Source organism: Pteropus alecto, unplaced genomic scaffold (assembly GCF_000325575.1).
Source record: "Pteropus alecto unplaced genomic scaffold, ASM32557v1 scaffold3, whole genome shotgun sequence".
Taxonomy (NCBI): Eukaryota; Metazoa; Chordata; class Mammalia; order Chiroptera; family Pteropodidae; genus Pteropus; species Pteropus alecto.
In genome coordinates, this window is record NW_006442484.1 from 31,043,815 (window position 1) to 31,067,533 (window position 23,719).

Consider the following 23,719-nt stretch of genomic DNA (forward strand, 5'->3'; position numbering starts at 1 on the left):
TGCATAGAATCTGTTTTTATAGGTGACTCCGTCTGTAGCAGCACTAAACCTTGACTGTATCTACTAAAGTGTTTCTTGTCCTTAAAATATGGATACCCTTCCATAAATTTCGAGGGCAGGGCTCTCTCAAGGCAGTTTGGTAGAAGAAGAGAAGTGAACCAGGAACCTGCAGACTCAAGGTCTGGCCTGGCTATAAGCAGTCTTCCAAGGGGAGTGGCTAGCAGTCCAAACCACCTATATTAGCTGACTTGGCAATCTTAATACTCATTTCAGCCTTCATCAGTGTGTGGGAGTCTGATGGTGGGTCTGAGCAGGGAAGCCGTTTTCTCAGTGAAGGGATTATCCACGGGGTCAAGTGCATGATAATATCTTGGCAATTCTTTGGGAGAAGGGGGCAAGTCTATGGAGGATACTAGGCATCTTTTTGAACTAGAGAAATAAAGGCCAGCCCTTGGGGGAAGAGCTAGGCAGATATCAGAGCTCTGACCAAGCTAGCTGAGATAAAAGCTGAGTTCTAGTTCAAGTAGGACCATAGAGTGCAAAGTAGATATTGGGCAGAGACTCTTCTGCTTGGTGTATATGGCAGGTGAGACAGCAGCCTGATAAACATTAGGGATTCCCTTGTCGAGGGGTTCCCTGTAGGCAGATAACAGTTTGTGGGCAGATTCTAATTCTGAAGGGATGGAACTCCTTATATATTGCCAAGTATGATCAAGATTGACTCAGGACGACTCAGCGACTGCTTAGGGCTGAGCCTGCTTGTTGAAGGTTGTCAGTAATTGCATCTGGGTGAGGGTACTTTGACTCTCTCAGATAGAAACTAATAGGATCTTTATTTGACAGTAACCATTGACTAACATTTCCAGGAAGACTTTGAGAATTACAAGAAACTGAACTCACTGAAACATGATATTTGATTCTTTTACTTTTCATTATACAACAAAAGTAAAAATGTCAGTAATAGTCATATGTCCTAGCCTTGTATTTAAAAGTTGAAAGTAAAACTAATAAATATATTTTCAGTTTCGTGTGGTGTTGTATAATGTAAAAATTTATTTATTTTTATATTAGAGGAAAAAGAAGTGCCAGGGTGTGGTTAGATTTTGTTTGTTTTGTTGGTTTTTCACATGTAAGATTTGCTGCATGTTACTGTGCTCCAGCCTTTCAGAGACAAAGGGAACATTTTTTGATATTCTTTAAAACCTTTTTGTGAAAGCTATTTTAATGGCACTATTTAATTTAAATTTATGTAATAGTTTATTAGAAGTGAGTCTATAGCCTATTTATTGAATCACTTTGTCTTTAAGCTCTTGCATATTTATTGAGTGCAGATTTGAATCGAATTCTCCAGAATATCAAATGTCTTTCTCAAATACAGGGGACATCGATTAGCTCTATAGTCAGTTATTCACCCCCACCACCACCCCCAGAAGGGAAGTTTTGAACAACCATTGTTTTATGTTGTGGAAATGTCAACAACACATGTCAGTATACAGGCAACTTCACCTGAACCAAATTAATGATAGATTTTGTCATTGGGAGCCCCCATCAGTGTAATGGTGGTGGTGGCAGCAAAAATAATCTTCCTTCCTTCCCTTCCTTCTTTCTCCCTCCCTCCCTTCCATTCTTCCTTTCTCTTTCTCTTTTAATAAATTTACCCCTTGCCCCCAGCTTTATTGAGGTATAATTGACAAATAAAATAAGATATTCAAAGTATACAGTGTGATGATTTGATATGTATATACATCATGAAAGGATTCCCCTCAATGAGTTATAAAATTTTAACTTTTTTAAAATCAAAATGTGCAAACATACACACAAGTAGAATAGGATTTTGAACCCATCTGTACCATCTCTAGCTATAACAGTTATCAGCTCATGAATAATCTTATTTAATCTATTCCCTCCTTTTCCTCTTTTCCTTTCATATCTTTTTTCTCCTCCTAGAGCAGTGATCAAATCCCTACCTGCCTCTTATTTTGTATACCGAGAATGGTTTTTAAATTTTTAAATGGTTAAAATTTCATGGCACCAAATCATATAAAATTTAAGGGTTAGTGTCCATAAAAAGTTTCATTGGAACACATCCATGCTTATTCATTTAGGCTTAGCCAACAGCAGAGTTGAGTAAGTCAATAGAGATTGTATGGCCTTTACAGGAAAAGTGTGTAAATCTACACCTAGAATATTTTAAAGCATATTTAACTGACAAGGTCTATTGTTTATATTTTTTAACAATATACTGTATAGCTACCATGTCATTACTACATCCAATTAAATTAAGGACAGTTTTCAATATCATCCAATACATTATTCATATTCAAATTTTATGAGATAGTTTGGCGAGATAGAAGTTGAAGTATCATTGAAGGTTGGAACAGTGAAACAAAACTGTGTGTGTGTGTGTGTGTGGAAATGGATTTTTTTTTCATTTAGAAATGTGTATTTTCAAATTAGATAATAGACTTCAGTTATCTAATTTATTTTTCTAGCCCTTTGAAAAGTATACATAGTCATACGGAGTCATCAGCAACTTACTACTCAGGCTAATTTCTCAAAGTAGAAGATGTTTTTTTCTTACTATGTCTACTCCATTTTTCTCCTTTGTGTTCACCTTTCCAGAAGAATAAATCAGTTGGCTTTTAAAATATGACTAGAGCAGTCCGCCTAGTATTTTATGTATGTGGCTGCAATATTGACATAATTTCAATAATAACTATATTGTATATATCCTTCTGTTTGTGTCTTTTTATCTGAATAGCATCAGACATTCCATTAGCTATTGGGAGGTAGTTAGTGACATTAAGCGAAAGGCCCTGTTCGGCTGATTCTCATAGTCTTCTGCCTCGGCACATTCTCCTAGCTATAAAGGTTCAGAATATCTATTTTTTTTATTTCTCTCGGGGTGATCACCTGCTGCTAAATTGATGGGGACTAGCCAAACTCACAGAATATTGAATTATAAGTTGATTAATTTAGACAACAAATAGTTTTGCACCTTTCTATATGCCAGGCTCTGTTGTCCATGTTGGAGATAAATTCGTGGTAGTGATGGTTGGGGTGGATAGAACTAAATTTCTTCCCCTAATTCATTAATTCCTGTAAGAAACAAAACGTTCATGTGGATCAGATGACTCATGGTTGCTGTTAAAAAAAAAATCAAGTAGAACAAACCTATTAAAGCCAAATTAAGATCAGGATTTTGCTTAGTAAATATCAAATTTGAGCAGAAGCAATTGGATGTTCTTACTATAGAGTTTGCATTGGTTAAAGATGTGTTTGTCAAGTGAGCCTGAAGGTTTTGTTTTATAGTTAAAAAGAGAATTAAATTCTTATTTTCTTTCTCTTTTAGAGTTTCAAGCCCCAAATAAAGTTTCTCAATAAACATTGAATTTGGATTGCTAGGACATATTCTGATAACCGAGGAATAAAGATGATTTGGATAACAAATTAAAGAGTGTCTCAAACAAAATGAGAGGGAATGTAAATTTAGTAAAAGGAAATCTTCATTAAAAGTAATAATTTCATTCTTATAATGCTTTCACAAATGCTCTAATTTGTTTATTTCAGTGTCTCTAGAAGATTGGCAGAGAAGTTGGTGTAAACCCTACTTTGCAGATGAAGAACAGACGCTGATGGGTCTGAGAAAAGGGATGTGTCAGGCTGTGTCCTGAACTCAGGTGTCCTGAGTCTCCAGGCCCAGTGCTCTCCCTGGGTGGTAGAGAGTTAGTCTGCTTTTCATGTTAATATGATAGTACACATTCTTTTCAGACAATCAGGACATTGGGCTCTGGTCAGGCTGATTTGATAACAGCTCGATAAGGTGTGGAATCTTCCTGTGATTAGAGAGAGAAATTTGATAAGATACCAGACCGGCTCTGCCACAGATAACGGTTCTCAAAAGGCTGCTTCCACTTAGAATTCCCCAGCTGGTCCTTAGCACAGGGTTCTGTGTATTTATTATGTAGCTCACACTCAGAATCACCCCTGGGGCAGGTTGAGTCATTCCAGCAGGTTTGTAAAAGTTGTGTGCATGTACTCACACACAAATGAGGAGAGGAGTACTGAAAGGTGGTTCTGTGTGAGTGAAAGGATTCACTTACTCTTGCTAGTCCTTTTATGAAAGGTGGATTAGTTTGCTATACAAAGACTTATTTTGTTTTAGAATTACATTCTCGTTTTGTTATAGAATTACAGTTTCAGGTTTTCAGTTGGTTTATCTGAAATTCTGTGATCATAACTTATACAATTGGTAGAGCTGGAAGGAGATCACAAAGTTCCACTCTGTGGCTTGAGCCAATAAGGAAACTGAGGCACAGGGGTCAGGACTTGCCCAGGTTTTTAGTCTCAAGCAAAAGAAAAATAAATATGGTCGACTTAAGAAGAAAAGAACTTTTTGAGAGGACATTGAACAACAGGCAAAAATACTGGGAAAGCTGAAGACAAAGCTTGACAAATAAGGGACCAAAAGTGAATTGTAGCAAGCAAAGCCACAGATGAAATCCTGTACTAGAACCAGTGCAATGAAAATGTCATGCTGATGACCACGCATGGCATCTTGTTCTGCTAGCACTGCTCACAACTCTGCCACTGCTTCTCTTAGAAAGGAGATGGTGCTGCTGTTGCTTTGCCTCTACCTGCAGATTGGATTCTCCACACCCTGTTCCCTGGGTCACTAGCTCTAGACTGTTATCTGTGTTGAGAATGTCCCATTACTGGAGCCAGGTTAGAGGCTTATGTCCCAGGCGCCTTCTTTCTCTCCTGTGGGAGGGGCTGACTCTGCCTTTTTATAAATAAGGCTTATGTGATGGAGAGAAAGGAGGTTAGATGCTGGGAAGCAAAAACCAACAAAACTTAGACAGTTATTCATGACAAAAATAGACCCAGTAGGTGGCTGTTTGAAGGATTAGAACTTGGGTCTTTTGATTTTTCCCCATTTATAGCAATTTATTGATTTCCTTTGTAAAAACTGGCAGAGACTCCCCATTTTAAAGAGAAAATGAAGTCCCCCAGATTAAAATTTAGTGATTCTAACATTTTGAAACACTCATCCCATCAATGCTGTTTCCTCTGGATGGAAAACCATTCTCCTATCTTCCTATTCTTTGTGACACATGCAAAAGAATACCTTGCTTGTCTGGTAAAAAAAAGTGAAGAAAGAAAAGAGAAACAAAAAGAGCAAACAGTATTCCTAAAGTGCAGAGATTTGTGATTTGTCGTTACACATGTCAGGAAAAGTTAGCTACATTGATGAGCAATGAACTGTTTAGAACTAAAGAATATATCTTTTTTTTTTCTTTTAATATTTTAGGCAGTAGCCATATCTTTTAATTAAGGTATAAGGTAGTCTTGACTTTCCAGTAATTTTTTTACCTTTTAATAATAATAGTTAATATTTGTGGGAAATGTTTATAACGTATATTACCTATCTCAGTTATTCCTCACTTTAACCCTATGTCAATCCCATTATCATTCCCTTCATAGAGATGAGTGAAAAGAACCTTAAATGAAGCAACTAGCATGAGGTTTCATACTTGGTGGGGATGAGACTTTAACTGAAGCACACATTCCTTTAAAAGAAGCTTGCAGATCTTCCTATAACTCAAGAGAGAAAAGAAGATGTGTGTGGAGTACTATATTCAGTGATACTTACGGAAAACTGCAGAGGAAAGAGAAAGGCTATGTGCTAAGAAATGGAGAGACTTTTTTGGAACTCGTGACTTTTGCAAGTTATACTATAAATTTGCTCTTGTATTTCTGGGTCCCGGGGTGGCTGGTCCAGTCTGTTTCAATTTTTGCTCCCCACAGTGATACTTAGCTCAATGGTTGGCACATTGCAGGAGTTTAATAAATATTTGTAAAAAAAAAAATAAAAATAAAAATCTCAAGCATTCGCAGAATAGTTATCCTGGGTTAAGACACTATGTTTTCCAGACTGCAGCTCTTAGTAAAGAAAGACACTTATCTTCAAGGCTAGTCAGTCTAAGATGGTTTGTCCATGACTTTAGCTCATTTCACAAGCAAGGAAGAGGACCTGTGGCTTTAGGTCACACAGTTGTGTGGTTTGTAAAAGGGTCTCTCTACAGTGTGTCTTGTTTCCTGACTGTTCAGCTTCATTTCAATTAATTTTTGTCAGAATATTCCTTGTCTCTTTTTTCTTCCTTAAGAAGTATAAAAACCTATTTTTGGCTTATGCTTGAGAGAGAATTATTTGTCTTGGGTAGATATGGTGGTGAGGGGTCTTCATTGCAAACTGATGTATAGAATATTTGTTGTACAGATATAGCTAATGAATACTGAAAGCATTCTATTGTTTGCAGTTTCATTTATGGTTTTATTTTTATTCAGCTCTAGCTAGATTTCTAAGTGTCTGAAAAGTAGAAAATTTCATTAGATTAATTAAAAACTTTTTCAAGAAAGGAGAGTCCTGAGGGTATAGAAACTTTATGTACTTAAATATGTCACGTTAAGGCAATTCACAATGTTTCGTTTACATGGGGCCAAAGACCACAGATCTACACTGATTGCTAATTATTCAGATTGTAAATAGCTTATTCGAGAACTTAGGGAGAGACAAAAGAAGCATAAAGGAACAAAAGGCCCACGATAATGAAAAGGATATTGTGAAGAGAAGGGCCAGGCAGAATTATGATGCAGGTCACATCCTGTGCCTGTATTTAATTGTACCTTTGTATTTGATAATAAAAATGATTACATGCTCAGTGCTAACAGGTGTCCCTTCTTGAGAACCGTAGTATGGATAAGTGACAGCAAATTACTCCAATTCATAAACTTTGAATTTTACGCTTTTATTTTGAGTTTCACTAGTCTATATTAGAAGACATTTCCTGCAAAAATGTACATTAACCCAGGAAGATTTTTAAACTTAATTTCTGATAAGTGTATATAAAATATAGATGAATATTTTAAAGAATGAATGAAAAAAATCACTTCGCAGGCACTATTTATTCAAATGTGGTCATGCTAATATTATAGTCACATTTCTGATAGTTCATGCTTCAGATAAGCTTTAGATATAATTGAAAATTAGCAATGATTATAGTTTATGGGAGGTGGTCTTCCTTTTAGGAGTCAATTGCCTTCTCTGTATTTTCTCTACTTCTTTCTAATCTTGATCACTTTCCCTAACTGCCATGCCTAAAATTTGGCCCCTGTCCCAGGAAGTTGCTCTCCCTGCCACCTATATTTTCCTTTTTTCTATTATTGCAATTTTTAATTGTCTTAATTAATTTTAGTTGGTTTTATCTCTCTTCCGCATTAGAACATCATTCCACAGAGCAGAGACTAGGGTATTCTTATTCTTCCTACTCAGTGGATCCCTGGTGCCAAGCATTATGCCTGGCTCACAATATGTACTCAATCAATATTTGTTAAAGGGATCTGTTACTGACTGTCCTAATCATACATCAAACACTTACTTGCTTCCACTTTATCACTGGCCTTCTCCTTTTGCTTGTGTTTTCACTGAAGATCTTGTGATAGAAGGCATCTTGTTTCCATTGTCTGCTGGGTAGCTAGTTTGAGAGATAATAGGCCCTTGGTTCAGTGGAGACCACAGCCATAGTGGGGGTAGGGCTGAGGGGTTGGAGACTGTTCCTAGAATCTCTAAGCCTTGAGCATATTTCCTTTATGTAATAATCTCTGACCTGTGATTGTGTTCTATAATCATGTACATTAACTTATTTATTTGTTCAACAAATATTTGAATATTTACTAGGTAGAAAATGCTATGGTAGGTACTGGGAAAGCAAAATTGAATAAGATGCACTCTGTTCTTTTAGGAACATATTATTAGAATCAAGTTTCCCTAGGCCTGGAACTGTGACTATTTGGGTGTCCATTTTAAACCCAATTCCTAGCACAGTCCCTGGCATATTAAAAACATTGCGTACATATTCGCTCAACAAATGAGTGTTAAATACAAATGTTTAAGAAATAGTTTGTGCTATAATAAATATATGTACAAAGTGCCATGAAGCTCAGAGGAGAGAAGGCTATTGTATTTGAGAAGAGTCAAGGAAGGTTTTCATTAAGGAAAGATGAAAAGTTGATAGTTCACCAAGTGGGGTAAGATGTTCCATGGAGTACGGACAACATGAACACAAGGCCGGAGGTGTGAAGGAGGAGCAGTGTTTGAGGATTGAGGTCACAGGAGGGAGTTGTGGGCATTGAGGCTGTTAGAATCATTACCGATGCCTTTATTCAGGTACCTGTGCACTAAATAGCTCTTGTGGCACAAACTAATTACATCACCATCATTTATTTATAGCATTTTTACAGGAAAATGGATTATGTTCTAATTAGCCATCTTAGAATACAGTTTTGAAGATAGACCCTGTTTTTTAGTTGGGACTAACTTTATTAGAAAATTGGTTACATTGCTTGTAAAAATTATCTATTCCCACAATTCCACACAACAGCAACCATAAAACTTCAGCAGAATAAAAACAATTAGGATTTGTTGCTTATGCATTGGATTGGTTAAGATTCTTCTGGTCTGTGCTGAACTTGCACTCACATTTGGAGGTGTTGACTGTCAGATGATGTAAGATGGCCTTGGCTGGGATGATTGGGGAAACTTGCCACATGCCTCTCATCAGAGTGTCCATCGTTTTTATGACATTGGCATAGCCTCCTTTTTTTTTTTTTTCTACATCTACTAACGTTCCATTCACCAAAACAATTTTTTACATGGTTGAGTCTAGAGTCAGAGTGGGAAAGGACACTGTGAAGACACAAGGCAAATGGCACAGCTTCAGGGAGGGGTGAAGAATTGGAACAATTTTTGCAATATACTACATAGCCTATGAAGGCTGATCAAATCATGATTTCAGATCTGATGTAAGAATATGATTTCTGATTTTATTTTTCTGATTTGCTTTATAAAGCACCTGTCATTTGGTCTTTATTAATGTCCATTCTCTTTTCAGACATGAGAGTAACCAGAAATCAGGAAAAAGTTGCAGTGAAATCTTGAAAGGATAGTAGCTATGGACGATCAGCCATTACATTCATTGTATAATTTCAGAGGTTCCACCCAATTCCTCTTTTTTTATAGGACACTAAAGCCCAGAGAAGTACTCAAAACTTGTGACCTAATCATTCCAAGTCCAGAGCCATTCTCCACTGTATCTTGTAAGGTGCATGCTTCCTAAATTGTTTCATGTGTCTCCCTGATCCCCACCACTAGCCACAAAAATTATAACTTTTATAAGTAATATACTTTTGGAAATTTTACTGTCGTCACAATTTACCATGAAAAGTATGTGTTCATTTTGAGTTTTCCTTTTTCAGTTTATTCATCATATGTACTTAAACCAGAATTTAGTAATCCCTTCCCCTCCACACGCATGCACACATTTTTACTCTTCCTCAATCTGTACTCTTCCCATCAGACAGGGCAATTTTAAATATAATGATTATATTAAATCAACTTGAGTTTGGTAGGTTATTAGCCTTTGAATTATCTTTGCCTGACTGCTAAGGAGAAGCTGCCTGAGAGGTCATTGTGACACTGTCAGTCTGAGACATTGAAGCGTGCCTTGTACATTTTGTTAAAAATGGGATTAAATCTTTAAGGAAGTACTTTTTCTTTCAAGCTTCCTTTTTTTCCCCCTCCTTCTAGAAGCAGAGTCAGGGCACAGGGAGATGGAAAGAAATATTTTTAACATTTAACATTGGCAATTTTAATTAACAGTAAAGTTATGGACAAATGCAATTTTAAAGACTATTTTTTCTAACAAACTTTCTGTATGAATCCCTGGGTTCACATAGCTAGGTCTGTACACTGTAAATGGCCATTTAAAAGTGTGCTGTATTAAAAGATTGTATGTAGAATTTCATAGCATCACAGAATTTTAGATCTGAAGGACCAAGGTAATTTGTTACTTTTTTTTTTTGTATTTACTCATTCTTCATACCGTTTACACATTCAATGATTATTTTTCTCTTTTCAGCTATTTTGCATGTTAACTTAGTTGCCAAACTTTGAAACCCTCCAAGGAGTGCAATATTGCTATGTCTCCAAAATATTTATATTTGAGGTCTATTCTATCATTACATCCTAAAATATTTTTCATTTAAAATCTCTCTCACTGTCCCGTGTGCAAGGCCATTGAGGAGTAAGGCAAATCCTTCTCAACCACCACTGACCTACATTCTTTTTGGTGGATTGATTTAACATTTTGTTTTTCTAAACAAGGGAAAACAGTTATAGTTCCACCTCTTATGTGCTTCCTCTCATATGAGTTGTAAGTTCAGTATGTGCACATATGTAAGATTTCAAGTGCAAAAGGAGAAGAGTAGGAAACAGATTTTCACAGTCCCCGTCTGGATCCTTGTGTTGGTGCCAATGGAAAGCTATTCCCTGATTAGTGAATAGTATGTTCCCTGGCTCAAAGGCAACAGATTTGAAAATCCAAATTTAATAAGCAGATCAATCGGGTGGGGGAATTGAGATTATTGTATCGCATTCCAATGACATGCAGTGTTGTCAAAAAACTTTTTTTCTCAAGAAATAAAATTTCAGGAGGCGTACAGATACCTTGCAAAATGTCAGGAGAGGGGGCTGGGAGGAATTTAGTTAAGAAGAGTGAAAATATACCACTTATCCCAGGAAGCATACACTGTGAGCATCTGGGTATCTGAGGGTAAAGGGTGAATTTAATGTGGGTAAGGGAGTAGGTAAGGTTTCAAAGTTTGGCAACTAAGTTAACATGCAAAATAGCTGAAAAGAGAAAAATAATCATTGAATGTGTAAACGGTATGAAGAATGAGTAAATACAAAAAAAAAAAGTAACAAATTACCTTGGTCCTTCAGATCTAAAATTCTGTGATGCTATGAAATTCTACATACAATCTTTTAATACAGCACACTTTTAAATGGCCATTTACAGTGCACAGACCTGCTATGAATCCAAGGAGGTACATGAATTAAACTGAATGTCTGCAGAGAAAGGAGCTTCTGGGTGAAGGTGTGAGCTCCTGGGCCCAGAGAAAAGTCAATTTACTCCTCAGTTTCTAGGAGCTTTTAATAACTGTGTTTGCTTTCCCCGGCAAACAAGAGGAAGGAAACTTGTGGGATAAGTCTTGAGGAAATCATTCATAACCATTTTTCCTTCCATCCCACTTATTCAACTTAAATATAAAGGCTAGTTTGGGTTTAAGTTCAGATTTTATGCATTTCTGAGATTTCCCTGATCCCCTTAAATTTCTTTAACACGAGACAAAGCATTCAATTCCATAGTTACAGATAAGATTGTAAATCTATAAAGACTATAAAGTTTTATAAAGTGTATACAAAATTATGATAAAGTTAAATCTTTAAGACTATATACCTGAGACTATAAATAATCTTATTTATCTATGGAATTTGGCTACACTTAACACTTACTGGATACCTGTTCTGTGCTTGCTACTAACAAGGGAAAAAAGAAGATGAACAAGTAAGGCTGCCTGCTTTCCCATGACTGGGATAAGGAGACATGAAAAATTGAGTAATTACAATGGAGTGTAAGTTCTATGAGAATAGCGATCAGAAATATGCCATATCGTTCTCACTGTTGTGTTCCCTGCATTTGTTACAGTGCTTGACTCATAACCAAAGCTTATAATTTTTTTCAGTCGATGGATACACGGATGAATATAGTATCATAAAGACTATAAAAATGTATGTACAAGATATAATGTCTACTCAGAAGAAGGAATGAACAACTTTGCCTTAGAGGGATGCAGATGAGGGACGACTTCATGGGGTGATGTTTGAACCAGATCATGAGAGAGGAATAGGAGTGGTCCAAAACTTTCACAGTGGTATTCCAGCCAGAAAAATGAGTGTGGGCAAAAGCAAGATGTGAAATGACATAGATGTTCAGGGAGTTGCAAATAATTTGATGTTCCTAGATAGTGAAAATAATGGGAGTAGGATTCTGGCAGAGGAGCCTCATAGCACCAAGTGCCTTCTTAAATAAGTACTGCTGGGTATCAGAGCAGGCATGCAAAATAAGGACTGAAGGAACTTGTTTTCACCTCACACTTTTAATTGAGGTTGATCTTGTTTACCTTCCGAAGTATTGGGATTTAGAAGCTAATTAGGGAGGCATTTCTTAGTATAGAAGTAACAGAGCCTGATGACCCAATCCAATAGTTCTAATAAGATTTTATATTTTAAAAAGGTACAAAAAAAGATTTTTTTTTGAAGCTTAGAGTTTTATTACCAGATGATCGTGTAATAGATATATGATTTTACCAAGGAATTTGTCATTTAATAAGTGGGATTTCTGCCTGGTTCATTTGAACAGTGACTTCATATAGGATTTAAAATAGTTAATTTACACATGGTTTTCCAGAGACTTCTCCTGTGTGTAAATCAAGGCACACCTGGATGGATGAGTGTTTCGCTACCACACAAATATGACTTGGACTTTTTGTGATTTTTTTTTTTTCTCTTAGAAAGATTGGATGGGATGGGTACTCTCTTTAGACGTATACTCTCTTTAAAAAGAAGATCTGTGATGGAATTTTTTCTTTCGTTTCTTTGGACTCTTTGTATGTATTTAGCTTTATGGAGCATATTTCAATTTGAAGTAAGGAGCCTTACATTAATAAAAGTTGGTTTCTTAAAGTATACCTTACTGACTATTTTATTAGCAACTTTAGGGTCATGCTGAGTTGGAATTAATAGAATGCTACCGTTCTTCCCACTTCTAGCTCAGCTACTGCCGATGCTATTGTTTACTTTCTTCTACTTTCCTTCTATTAATTTTTAGATAAAATAACTTTTCATCCTGCATTTTGAAGTTTAATGTGCATTCTTGACTTGATAGAGGATTTAATTTTGAGGGAAAGGTTCTTGGCCGATTGTATTAGTTCAGCAGTTTTAGAATAAGATGTTTTCAGGGAGGGGCAGCAGCATCTTCAGTCATTGATTCTCTCTTTATAACTTTGCCCTTTTAGCTGGAACAGATTACCTAGGTAGTGCTTCTGGCCCTGCACAGACTGAATCACAAGGAAGAAACTTTACATAAACCATTTATACTAAATGTTTGGTATGCTGGCAACATAAATCAACAACAATATTCATTACAAATTCATCCCTTTATCAGTATTATCTTGATAGAAATGATCCCAATATGTGGAAATTTGAACCCTGCTTCAATACATCTAGCCCTGGGTAATTAATTATTCAGGGCACAGAGAACCTGGCCCTTGCAATGTAGAGTAATTCTTCCTGGTCAGCGTTAACTCCACTGGCAATAATAAATAGAAAAAGTCTCTAGTGATGCCAGTATTTTAAAGTGATTAATCATTTTTCCCCCCTTCTCCTCCCCCTTAGTTTTCTTTAACTAGGCTTTTTTCAGCAATAAATCTTTAACAATACAGGTAGGAATTGTTCAGTAATTAAATTTTGCCCTGCTTAATTTCTTACCTTTTATGTGTGATTTAAAAAATGTTACATTTTAAGGAGCTCTGATCAAAATTCAAACCAAGAAAAATCCTTTTACAGAATACTGAGAAATTCTCTATGGAAGATTAAGCTTTTGATTTTGAATATTAGATAGAGCACATACTCATAAAAATTGTTAATCAACACCAGTTGGGGTGTCAAATATTCTGAAGTTTTGAATTGCTTCACTTTCATGCATACGGGTTGTCTGTATTGGGAAAAGTCTGACATATACATATGTTCCCAAACTGAGAGAATAATTACTTATTGCTTAACTTTCAGCTAATTGATATGAGCTCTGTAGGAAAAAAGGGACTTTTTTTTGCTTTTTTTGCGGTTCAAAAGTGCACTTGCCAAAGTGACAGGTAAATGCCTGACCGAGAATGACCATGTATTTTTAAATCATGCCCTCTAGAGCTGACCAGCCATCAGTATATTCTAGGTGACAGGAACAGATGTGACATATCTGTTGTGACATACTTCTTTACCACCAGTCTGTGGCTTGAGGTGACTCCTGTCCCTCCTCTGATGCTTTCCCCTGCTGCAGGACAGCACAACGATGCACGGATGAACCTTGCCATTGCTCTCACTGCTGCCAGGTATGGGGCTGCCACAGCTAATTACATGGAGGTCATGAGCTTGCTGAAAAAGAAAGAGCGTGAGCGGCGCACGGTGCAAGGATGTACTCACAGGTACGCCAAGACTCTGGCAGGGGTATTTTTTAGCATCTTGCCTTGCCTATGTAATGACTGAATTATAATTTTTCTGTCACTTCTCTTTTATTTAAGCCAGATTTCAGAGTCATCTTAATTACATTCTTTATTGTCAACAATGACTGGTTTAACATGAAAATTTTCCCTTGTGGGACTTGCCAATTTTCCCCTTTGTATTAAATACTACTACTAATAATGATAATAATAAGAAATGCCCACAAAATTCCCACAGATATGAATGCATTTCGTTTTCTTTACAGAAACATGTTATTAATAAAATGAAATAAATGTGCCAAGTTTCAAAGTATCATTTAGACAACGCAGGCAGTGCATTTACATGTCGTTAAAGTCAATCACCTTAATTTTGGTTAGATTTTCATTCTTGTCTCGGTTTTATGGCCATGTAGGCAGTTTCAAAACTACATTGTTTCCTTGAAGAAAACCAACACTGTGAAATGTATTGTGTCATGGCAACATTGTTTACACATTTGAATTTTACGAAGATGACAGCTTATTTACTCATCTCACTTTCTCCATATTTGGCACTTTGATGCTAGGAATTTTGCAAAATAACTGAGAGCTGAAATGAGAAAGTAGCATGCTTCCCCCCACACCACTTTTCAATTTGGACTTGTTTTTGGCAATTTTACTCAGATGGGAGCCTTTTGTGTGGCTTTAAATAACTCTGGCTGCTCATGTCTCTTAGTGTGGTATACAATATACTTCACCATAGTTTAAGTTAATAGATGAATGAATAATCCAAAGCATCAGTGAGCAGAGAAACAAATGGGGTGTGTGACTGATGCTACTTTCTTTCACAGGGCAGGAATTTGATGTGAGAGCCAAATGTGTTATCAATGCCACGGGACCTTTCACAGACACTGTGCGCAAAATGGATGATAAGTGCGCCACAGCTATCTGCCAGCCGAGTGCTGGTGTCCACATTGTGATGCCTGGTTATTACAGGTAACTGTCTTCCAACTCAGTGATCCTCACCAAAGAATGAGAACCACAGAAATTATCTGTATTTATTCTTTTAGCACACCTTACTTAATAGTAGATGAGGAGAAATATGTCTAATCACTATGTTGTACACCTAAAACTAATAGAATATTGTATGTCAACTGTTATTAAAAAACAGACAAACAAAAATGAGGAGACATAAGTAAAGGAACTCATCCAAGACACAAAAACAAACCAGACTTGGGAATGTTTTAGCTTTTATGGCAATACTCCTTTCTAGAAGTTAATGATTTGGAATCCATTTTTGTACTTTATTCAGTATACGTACCTTGAGAGATTAAGCCTTAGTATTTGTAGATTTTCATTAAAACATTAAAAGTCAATTTGGTAAAAATTTTCATAAAGGACATTTTAATTAAAAAAATTAAAAAGTTAATTTTATAAAACACCCAAATTTGCTTATGAAGAAGCTGAAAGTAAGGACCACTCAAGTATTGTTATATTTATAAATTATGAAATACCCTTTGAAAATATTGTAGTAAATAAAAATCAGGTATAATTTCTAATCAAGATATTAACAAAGATAATCAGAAATCGAACAATAGGGATAGAGATAAAATAAAAATATCTATTAATGGAAAATAGTTAAAGTTGGGTGAAGGGCACATTAAACTATTCTATTTTTGTAGATGTTAAAAAATTATGAAAGGAACATTTATATGGTCCTAGCTAAGAAATTAACAATGGTTACTCCTAAACTACATCAGTGGAAAAAATTCATATGACAATGTTAAGAGTATGTCACATGTATACGATTTTTATTTTCATGTGTAGTAAATCTAGCAGGCGAACTAGTTATTCTATATGAAATAGTGACTTATGCTCAAGGTATTTATTATGATATTATTTGTAGCTGAGAAATATTAGAAACCACTTCATACCCTAACCTTAGGAAAATAGATAAGTAAATTATGTGTATCTGAACAAGGGAATATTACATAGTCATTAAAAATCATAAATAATTTTAATGTCCTAGGAAAATGCTAATGATCCGGACTTTCTAAACAATGTCAGTTTAGAATGAAGGACACAAGATTATATGTGCAATATGATCTAAAAATTATAAAAGTATATAAAGACTAAAAAATATGTTAAATACTAATGGTGATTTTCTCTAGGTAATATGATTATGAGTTAAAGGTGATAATTTCTAGGGAATGCGTTTAGAATGAGAGTTATCACTGCTGTTTTTTCATTAATGACAAATAAATTAATATTTGATAAAATAGATGTATGAATCTATCATATTTTGTTTAATATCTGCATTCTCCTGGAACACTGTCCTGCTATGTAATGGATACTGCTGCTTTAGTATCAGTGTTTCAGTAACTAAATATTCCTGAAGAAAGCCCAAGATACACCTCATTTGTATCAAATACACTTCTGCCAAGAAAAATATTAAAGATAATTTTTTATCCAACAACTTCTAAGATTTATTTCTCATTTTCTAAATGTCTATATTATTGGTTGATAGGTGTTAGTATTTTTACTTAGGACTGGAGAAACCAGGATGCTTCCACTCTTAATAATAAAAATTTATGCAGTGATACTTAATAGAGTTTTAAAAACTGCTAGCCAGAAGTTTAGTTCAAATGAAAAGGAAAGATGTAAATATATGTAAATGTTATAAATGTTTCTTGTATATAAAGAAATTTTCAACAGTAATTCCAGATGTAATTGTATACGTTTATTTTGTTTTGGATTAAAAATATGCAAGACCAGCTAGTTTAAAAGTTTTTTGGAGAGGTTTATTTTTTTAATATCTCTTAGAGTATAGATCTAATACCTATAGACATACACATCATCATAATCCTTATATTTGTTTAGATCTTACTAGAATTAACATAATTTCTCATGTGTTTTCTTCACTACTTTCACATGACTTCAGAGGACATTTATTCCCTATGTTAATTTTGCCACTTAATAATGACATCATTTGAGACTAGCCACTGTATTCTCTGAACCTCAGTTTGCCCTTCATTAAAATGAGAAGACATTCTGCTCTTTCAGAGTGCACAGAGGAGACAGTATGAGTGAGTTTTAAGGCGATACTTTGGTGTCAAGTTTCCTGGTGTCAAGTTTTGTTGATCGGTTTACTTCTTGCTAACTGTGTGACCTTGGCAAGCTGCTTCTTTCAGCTTCTGGTTCCTTGTCGTATGATAGTACTTAATGTGTATACATTTTGACAATGATCCTTTGATTATTTTTTATCTATTTTGTTGACCGCTATATCCCTAGCTCCTGATATAGTATCTAGCACATAATAGTGACTGGTAAATACTTTTTGAATGAATTCTACTCATTGTTTTTTGTGTTAACTTGCCCAAATTGAGATTGTTTTTTTAAAAAAATTAAAATGTTATTATAACACCGAGGGAATTGTTAAGCATAGAGAAGTTAAAACAGGAAAATAAAATGATTCTTTGTTTTACTAGTTTTACTGCTCAGAGAACTGTGCAAAAAATAAAAGTAATCACTATAGAAAAATAGAAAGATACAAAATGAAAAGGGAAAGCCTCTCTCTTCTTCCTCATGCCCCTCACCTTATCACCCCACTTCAGTTCTCAGGTAATCGGCAACACTTCCTTCTGATTCCTTTAAAAATTTTTACTTGAAAGAGGTCATGCTACATATATTGTTCTGTACTATGATTTATAATATGCTAATTACAGAGTAAATAGATGTTTCTTAAGAAATATAAATATATGTCACCTGGATGTAATATTTTCAAAATAGAATGCCTTTCTTTATCGTAAAAATTTAGCATTAATTTTGGGTCCCCTACCCATCAATTATGAAAGTGTTAGTCAGAGGTGGGTCTGTCTCAGTCTAAGATGCAGTGATTGATCTCATCCTACTTTGGAAGAAATGAATATCCCCATGTTTAGCACTTTGAACTATATAACCACTACCCAGCCTGCAGGAACCTTTAAGGAGTGGTCTGGAGCGCAGTTCCTGTTCCAGCTCTGTTGCAGATGAGACCCTTGGTTTGAGATTGCAGCTTGGATTAAGGGGTTATTTCCTCTTTTATCATGGACCTGGAGCAGCTGTAACTCTAGCATCCCAGAGTATAGTTTTGCTCTCCATATCAATTCATTCTCTTGGATGGGGTCAGGAGTTCTGAGACTGAAACAGTTCTCTAGGTTCATCAGTCTGTCGCACTCAGCAATTATAACTCGAGGGTTCGACTAGGTGCTCAGGATGAGTTAGACTTTCTGGGGCTGCTCTATAAACTACCTGATAATTACTTAAGACCTAACCTTTCAATTAGAACCTACTCAGTTTGGAGATGCAGTGAGTTCACTTGCAACTGATCTATTGAGTGTGGGCTGCTAAATGAAGAGGGAGGACCATGTGTGCAGTATGTCATGTTGGGCTGTTTTCAGAGTACTTTTATGGCATTTATTAAGCTTGTTATGACCCTCAGATTCCACCTGTGGAATTCTCTTGTGCTATGGTAACAGCTTTCTTTTTTGGGGGGTTGGTGGGGAGTATTTTAATTTCAGAAAATTCAACACACAGAAATCATTTATGTTTAAAGACACTTTTGTTTATTTAAGAATAAATCTGGAATTTTCATTACAGTTGTGGTTATTTTTTACAAAAGCAGCAACAATACAACAAATGACTGAAATACATGGAAATAATCATCTCCTTCTTCTAGCCTACAGATGCTTTTTATCATTGACAAGAGGTCAATATTTTTTCTGTATGTGTGTGCATATTGTTAGCTCTAACACTGATTGCTAAGTAGTTAACAATACATTGATTTCAGTTTAAATAAAGGTACTTCAGCAAGGCAGTGGTCTGCATGAGAAAACTGTTCATTACGTTTAATCCTAGACATACACATTAATTAGCAGCAAGCTTTTGCTCCTGATTTCAAGTGAATCATACATATTGAAAATGATCTATGCCTCACTGTATTGTATATACCATTACCATAGTTGATATTCATTTTCAAACTTCACTGTGACCTTGCGGAATTAATCCTTCATATAAAAAAATAAATAAATAAATAATTCTTTTCCCGAGAGAGAGTGTGAATTAGGTAATTCAGAACTGATGAAAGGTATTTCCAAATGGATTCTTAAATTTTTATACCTTACATTAATAGCTTTGTCTTCCCTCTGTGCTTGTTAATTTTACGTTTGACACATATGTCTTCACTTAAGCAGTTGATTCTCTACAGGTTCCAGTTACACGTATTGGTAACCATCACCTGCACCCTTTAAATTGTTTTTATTGCATTGAAAGGTTTTAAAGGATTTAGTAGTTGTGCTTTTCTAACAACATTTCATGTCTAGGATCCTGACTATTATATTGTAATGCTAAAATTGATCAGGTTTATTGAGTTATTTGGGCATATCATGTGATATCTGGTCCATAAAATGATTATATATAAAACATATAATTTTTTTCTTAAATGTTAGAATATGGAATTTCTCTTTTTGTTTCAATATAGTGCTATTTATCTAATTGAAAACTTGAACTCTGAATGAATTCATTTCTAATTTCAAAGTGACCGATTTAATCTAAGGACATATTAACCCAGGTTCGAATTAAGTGCTTATGAAACACATAATTAACTAGTTTCTTTTAAGATTTTTAGAAAGTCTTATGACAAAGGAAAAAAATATATAGTCATGCAGACTGAAAATATTACTATAGTTTTCAATATATAAAAATGAAAGTAAAAGTCATTTCAAGTAATCCTGAGTGAAGATGAAAGCTGAAGGTTTAAATAATTGACATATTTCTGTGGTGCTTTTTGCCTATGCTAAATAGAACTGTGGCATACTTCTCCTGAGTCTTTCCTGGGTAGGCTGTAGACAGTGATTCCTCTCTACAAAGTCAGTGTAGACATGGCAGGCATATCCTGGGGCTGATGAGTTTGCAAGGAAAGACTAGTACTACTTGTGGTTTAAATAAAGAAGATGCATTAACTAAACTGACTAGATTTCTTTTTCATAAAAAAATATATTTTCGATTTGCTTTTAAATAGTTGTTAGTCTCTCATCCTTACACATTGAATCAATGTGGGTTAAAAAAACTTTTTTTAAGGGAATGATAAACAAAAAGTTGACTGTATGGCCTTTTAAGTTTGTGGGTGTAAGAGGGATTTCTTGAAATTTATCAAATAAAATAAAATGGTTTTCTATTGTAGAAATTTGATTAACAGAAACTGAAAATACCTTACAAGAAACTTTAACCCAAGTTTGTTTTGAGAATTAAAATTGAAACAGTCATCTGAAGATTTGTAATATTCTAATTATATATGACACTTTCAGATTTCTCTCACTCCTTAATAACTTCTCCAGATTTCTTTGAATGGTTAACAAATACATTAAAACAAGTTTCTAGTGATTTAATAATAAAATTAGACAGGTTTTGTTAATGTTTATTTTTTTATAGTTGCCTGTTCTTTCAAGTGTGTTTTATAATTTGGTTTTAGAATATTAAGTACGCTTAGTGAAAATTCTTGATTAATATTTTGGAAGATTTTATATAATCTGTCACAAGAGGCATCTGTGAACCTTGATTTAATAGCATAAGATACTAGCATCTTCTGTCTGTTTAAAGATTTTCCTTGCTAAGACATGCCTCTCTTTTGTGACCTTATCCTAGTACATTGTTATTTAGGTAGTAGTAGAAAATTGAGCTCTTTTCTCATGGATGTACTTCTTGAGATTTCTGTAAAATTGAAATAAAGTAAGAAATCTCATATTTGGTGAAGTGGTACAAGTTCATCTAGGCACAAAACAGTAAAGAACTTTTTGATTACATTTTAGTTTCTAGAAAGTTAGATCCTTCACTTTTCTCATATGCTTCTGAGAGATGTGCCAAATGTCAGATGTCCCCGAAAAACACTTTTCATAGACTTAACTTAAAAAAAGGTTGAAGAACTTTCCTTCATTGGCCATTATAAAAGAAATTATAGACATTTATCTCACTGCCATTATCTGATGTGAACGGTCCAGGAGTATAAAAACACAAACAGTTGTAAGCTGAATTTCACTTTCTTAATTAACTTTGCATTTTTGAGTTGGGGAGGGCTGGTTCTGCTATGGAATATTATTATCACACTTGCTCCATTCCTTTTTGCTACCAAAATTGTTTTTTTTCTTTTAGGAATTTCTAGAGTAGGGTAGCAGCAGTAGAAGTAATAGCTCATGCTTTTCTTGTTTAGATGAAAATGGGTGAATAAAATAAACTATAGATTAAGATTAAATGTTTGTCAATTTCAAAAATAAAAAATAAAAAAATAAAAAATAATCTCTTTACCTCAGCCCAGAAAGTATGGGACTTCTTGACCCAGCTACCAGTGATGGGCGAGTTATTTTCTTCTTACCCTGGCAAAAAATGACTATAGCCGGTACTACTGACACTCCAACTGATATCACACAGCATCCTATTCCTTCGGAAGAAGATATCAACTTCATTTTGAATGAAGTGCGTAACTACCTGAGTTGTGATGTTGAAGGTAACGTTTACATTCCTTTAAGTTTGTCTTCTCTCTTTCACATCTCACAAACCATTCTAACTCTCTCTAGGTAACTACCATGTCTTCAGTCTAACCCACCTTCACACCTGGCTAATTCTTATGTACTAACCACTTCTTCTAGAAGATTTATGAAGACCAAATTATAACAGTGGGAAAAAGTTGCCTTTTTTTTTTTTTTCTATTTTCTACGTCCGCATGAAACTCATACCGTCCTTTTCTGATGATTTCTAATGGCAGTGTTGGAGTGCCATACGTGAGCTCTAAATATATATGCTCTTCAAGAAGAGTATAAAATGTTCACATTGCTGTTTAATCTTTAGAGCTTGGGAAGATCTGATTTACAGATATGGGATGTACATAGCAAATATTTAGATAAATGAGACGATAGAGATATATATTCTAAGAAGCTTAGTGACCTGTTACTAAGTGGAAAGTAGAACGTCAACAACGGATTTAGCTAAGATGGATAAGTAGGCTTGCTTTAATTGAAAAGACCAAAGTTTACTTCTTTCCATTGCTTATCTGGGCATACTTTGGTTTAACGTGAATGTCGTAACATTTTCTCTAATGAACACATATAGTGATTTTTTTTTTTAATCCAGGCTAATTTCAGAAGTTTCCAAACATCATCCTTATGTGTTTCATATCTTGGTTAATAGCCTCATCATCCATCTAATCACCCAAGCTAGAAATGGTGATCTTTCTCTTTCCAAATCCAGTCCAAATTCTGTTTATACTCACTCCGAAGTATCATGTGAATCCCATTTCACTTTGTTGTCCTGGTTCACACCTGTGCCATTTCTCACTTGAACTTTTGCATTGGCTCCCTAACTAGCTTCCATACGTCAGATGTCAGGTTTCTGTTTCCACCCGGCCTGATTTTTTCTTCAGAACTCACTTTCTAAAACAATTCCGATTATCACTTCCCTGCACTAAAATGTCCCTTGGATGTCTCCTCACTGAATTTTGGAACAGTTCTAAACTATCTTGCATGAGATCTTAGGTTTTTCACAACTTGTCTTTTTAGGTTTACATTCGACTATCTTTTGGCAGTCTATGGTCGAATCATGTTGTATTACTATTTCCATATCAGGTCATGTACTTTTAAACCTCCTGCCCTGTTCAGATTGAAGCCTTACTTTGGGATACCCTTTCCCCCAACTTTTCATCTTGGCAAAGTATTATTTATACTTCAGAAACCATGTATCGTTTGTACTCCCATAGAAGGTTGGTCTAGTATATCACATATTATAGGTCATAGTCTAAGATATATTTTTCACTTGGAGTTCTTTGAGGGTAAAGATTCTTTATTCAGCTACAAAGCTTGTTATCTATCTAGTATGCCACTCATGATTGTTTTGAATTAAAATGAATGAGCAATAGGTGCTTTTAGGATTTTTTGATGCTGATGGCAGTTTGATAATCTTTCTATATTAAGGTAGAAAGTTTAAGATTTTTGAAAAAGTCTGTTTATATCAGGAATATTCTATAATGTTAGCTTCAGTGGAGGATATGCAAAGACTTAATATTCATCTTGATGTAACTCACTGCAATAATGATGAGAAATCTAACTGCTTATATGTGCTGTGCGGGAAACAGATATGGTTCCAAAAGGCCTCCATGCCCGTATCATAGGTGGGGATTTCCACCAGTGAAATGAGCTTTGGGCTCTAACAGAGACTGGATGTTATACCCTTCTCTTTTATTTTGCCTATAAATAGGTGGAAGACTTGCAATACCTAGTGGGACTTGGTTGGTCCATAAAGCTTGTTTCAGTTAACGTACCTTTTGGTAGCCAGGAAATTAGTGAAACTAACAGTTTTTGTGAATTCTGATTTTTGGTAAAAGTGGTTGAAATTAATATTTAAACACTGTAAATCAGGCCTTTCTCCTGGTGGTCTGGGGACTCTTGAGATTAAGAGTCCTTCAGGTAGCAAATATCCAGGTTAAAAGCAGATATGACAGCTCTTTCATATACTTCATTTATTTTCTTGTACACCCCATCTATCACAC

General features: G+C 35.1%; 1 protein-coding gene across 1 annotated transcript in view; it reads left to right on the forward strand.

Moving 5' to 3' along the window:
- GPD2 (glycerol-3-phosphate dehydrogenase 2) overlaps positions 1–23,719 on the forward strand; it is a 124,823-nt gene that overhangs the window by 76,442 nt on the left and 24,662 nt on the right. Inside the window, 4 exon segments of the mRNA XM_015596579.1 lie at positions 14,013–14,121; positions 14,123–14,157; positions 15,000–15,144; positions 21,492–21,685. Coding sequence (XP_015452065.1) covers positions 14,013–14,121; positions 14,123–14,157; positions 15,000–15,144; positions 21,492–21,685 — 483 coding nt within the window.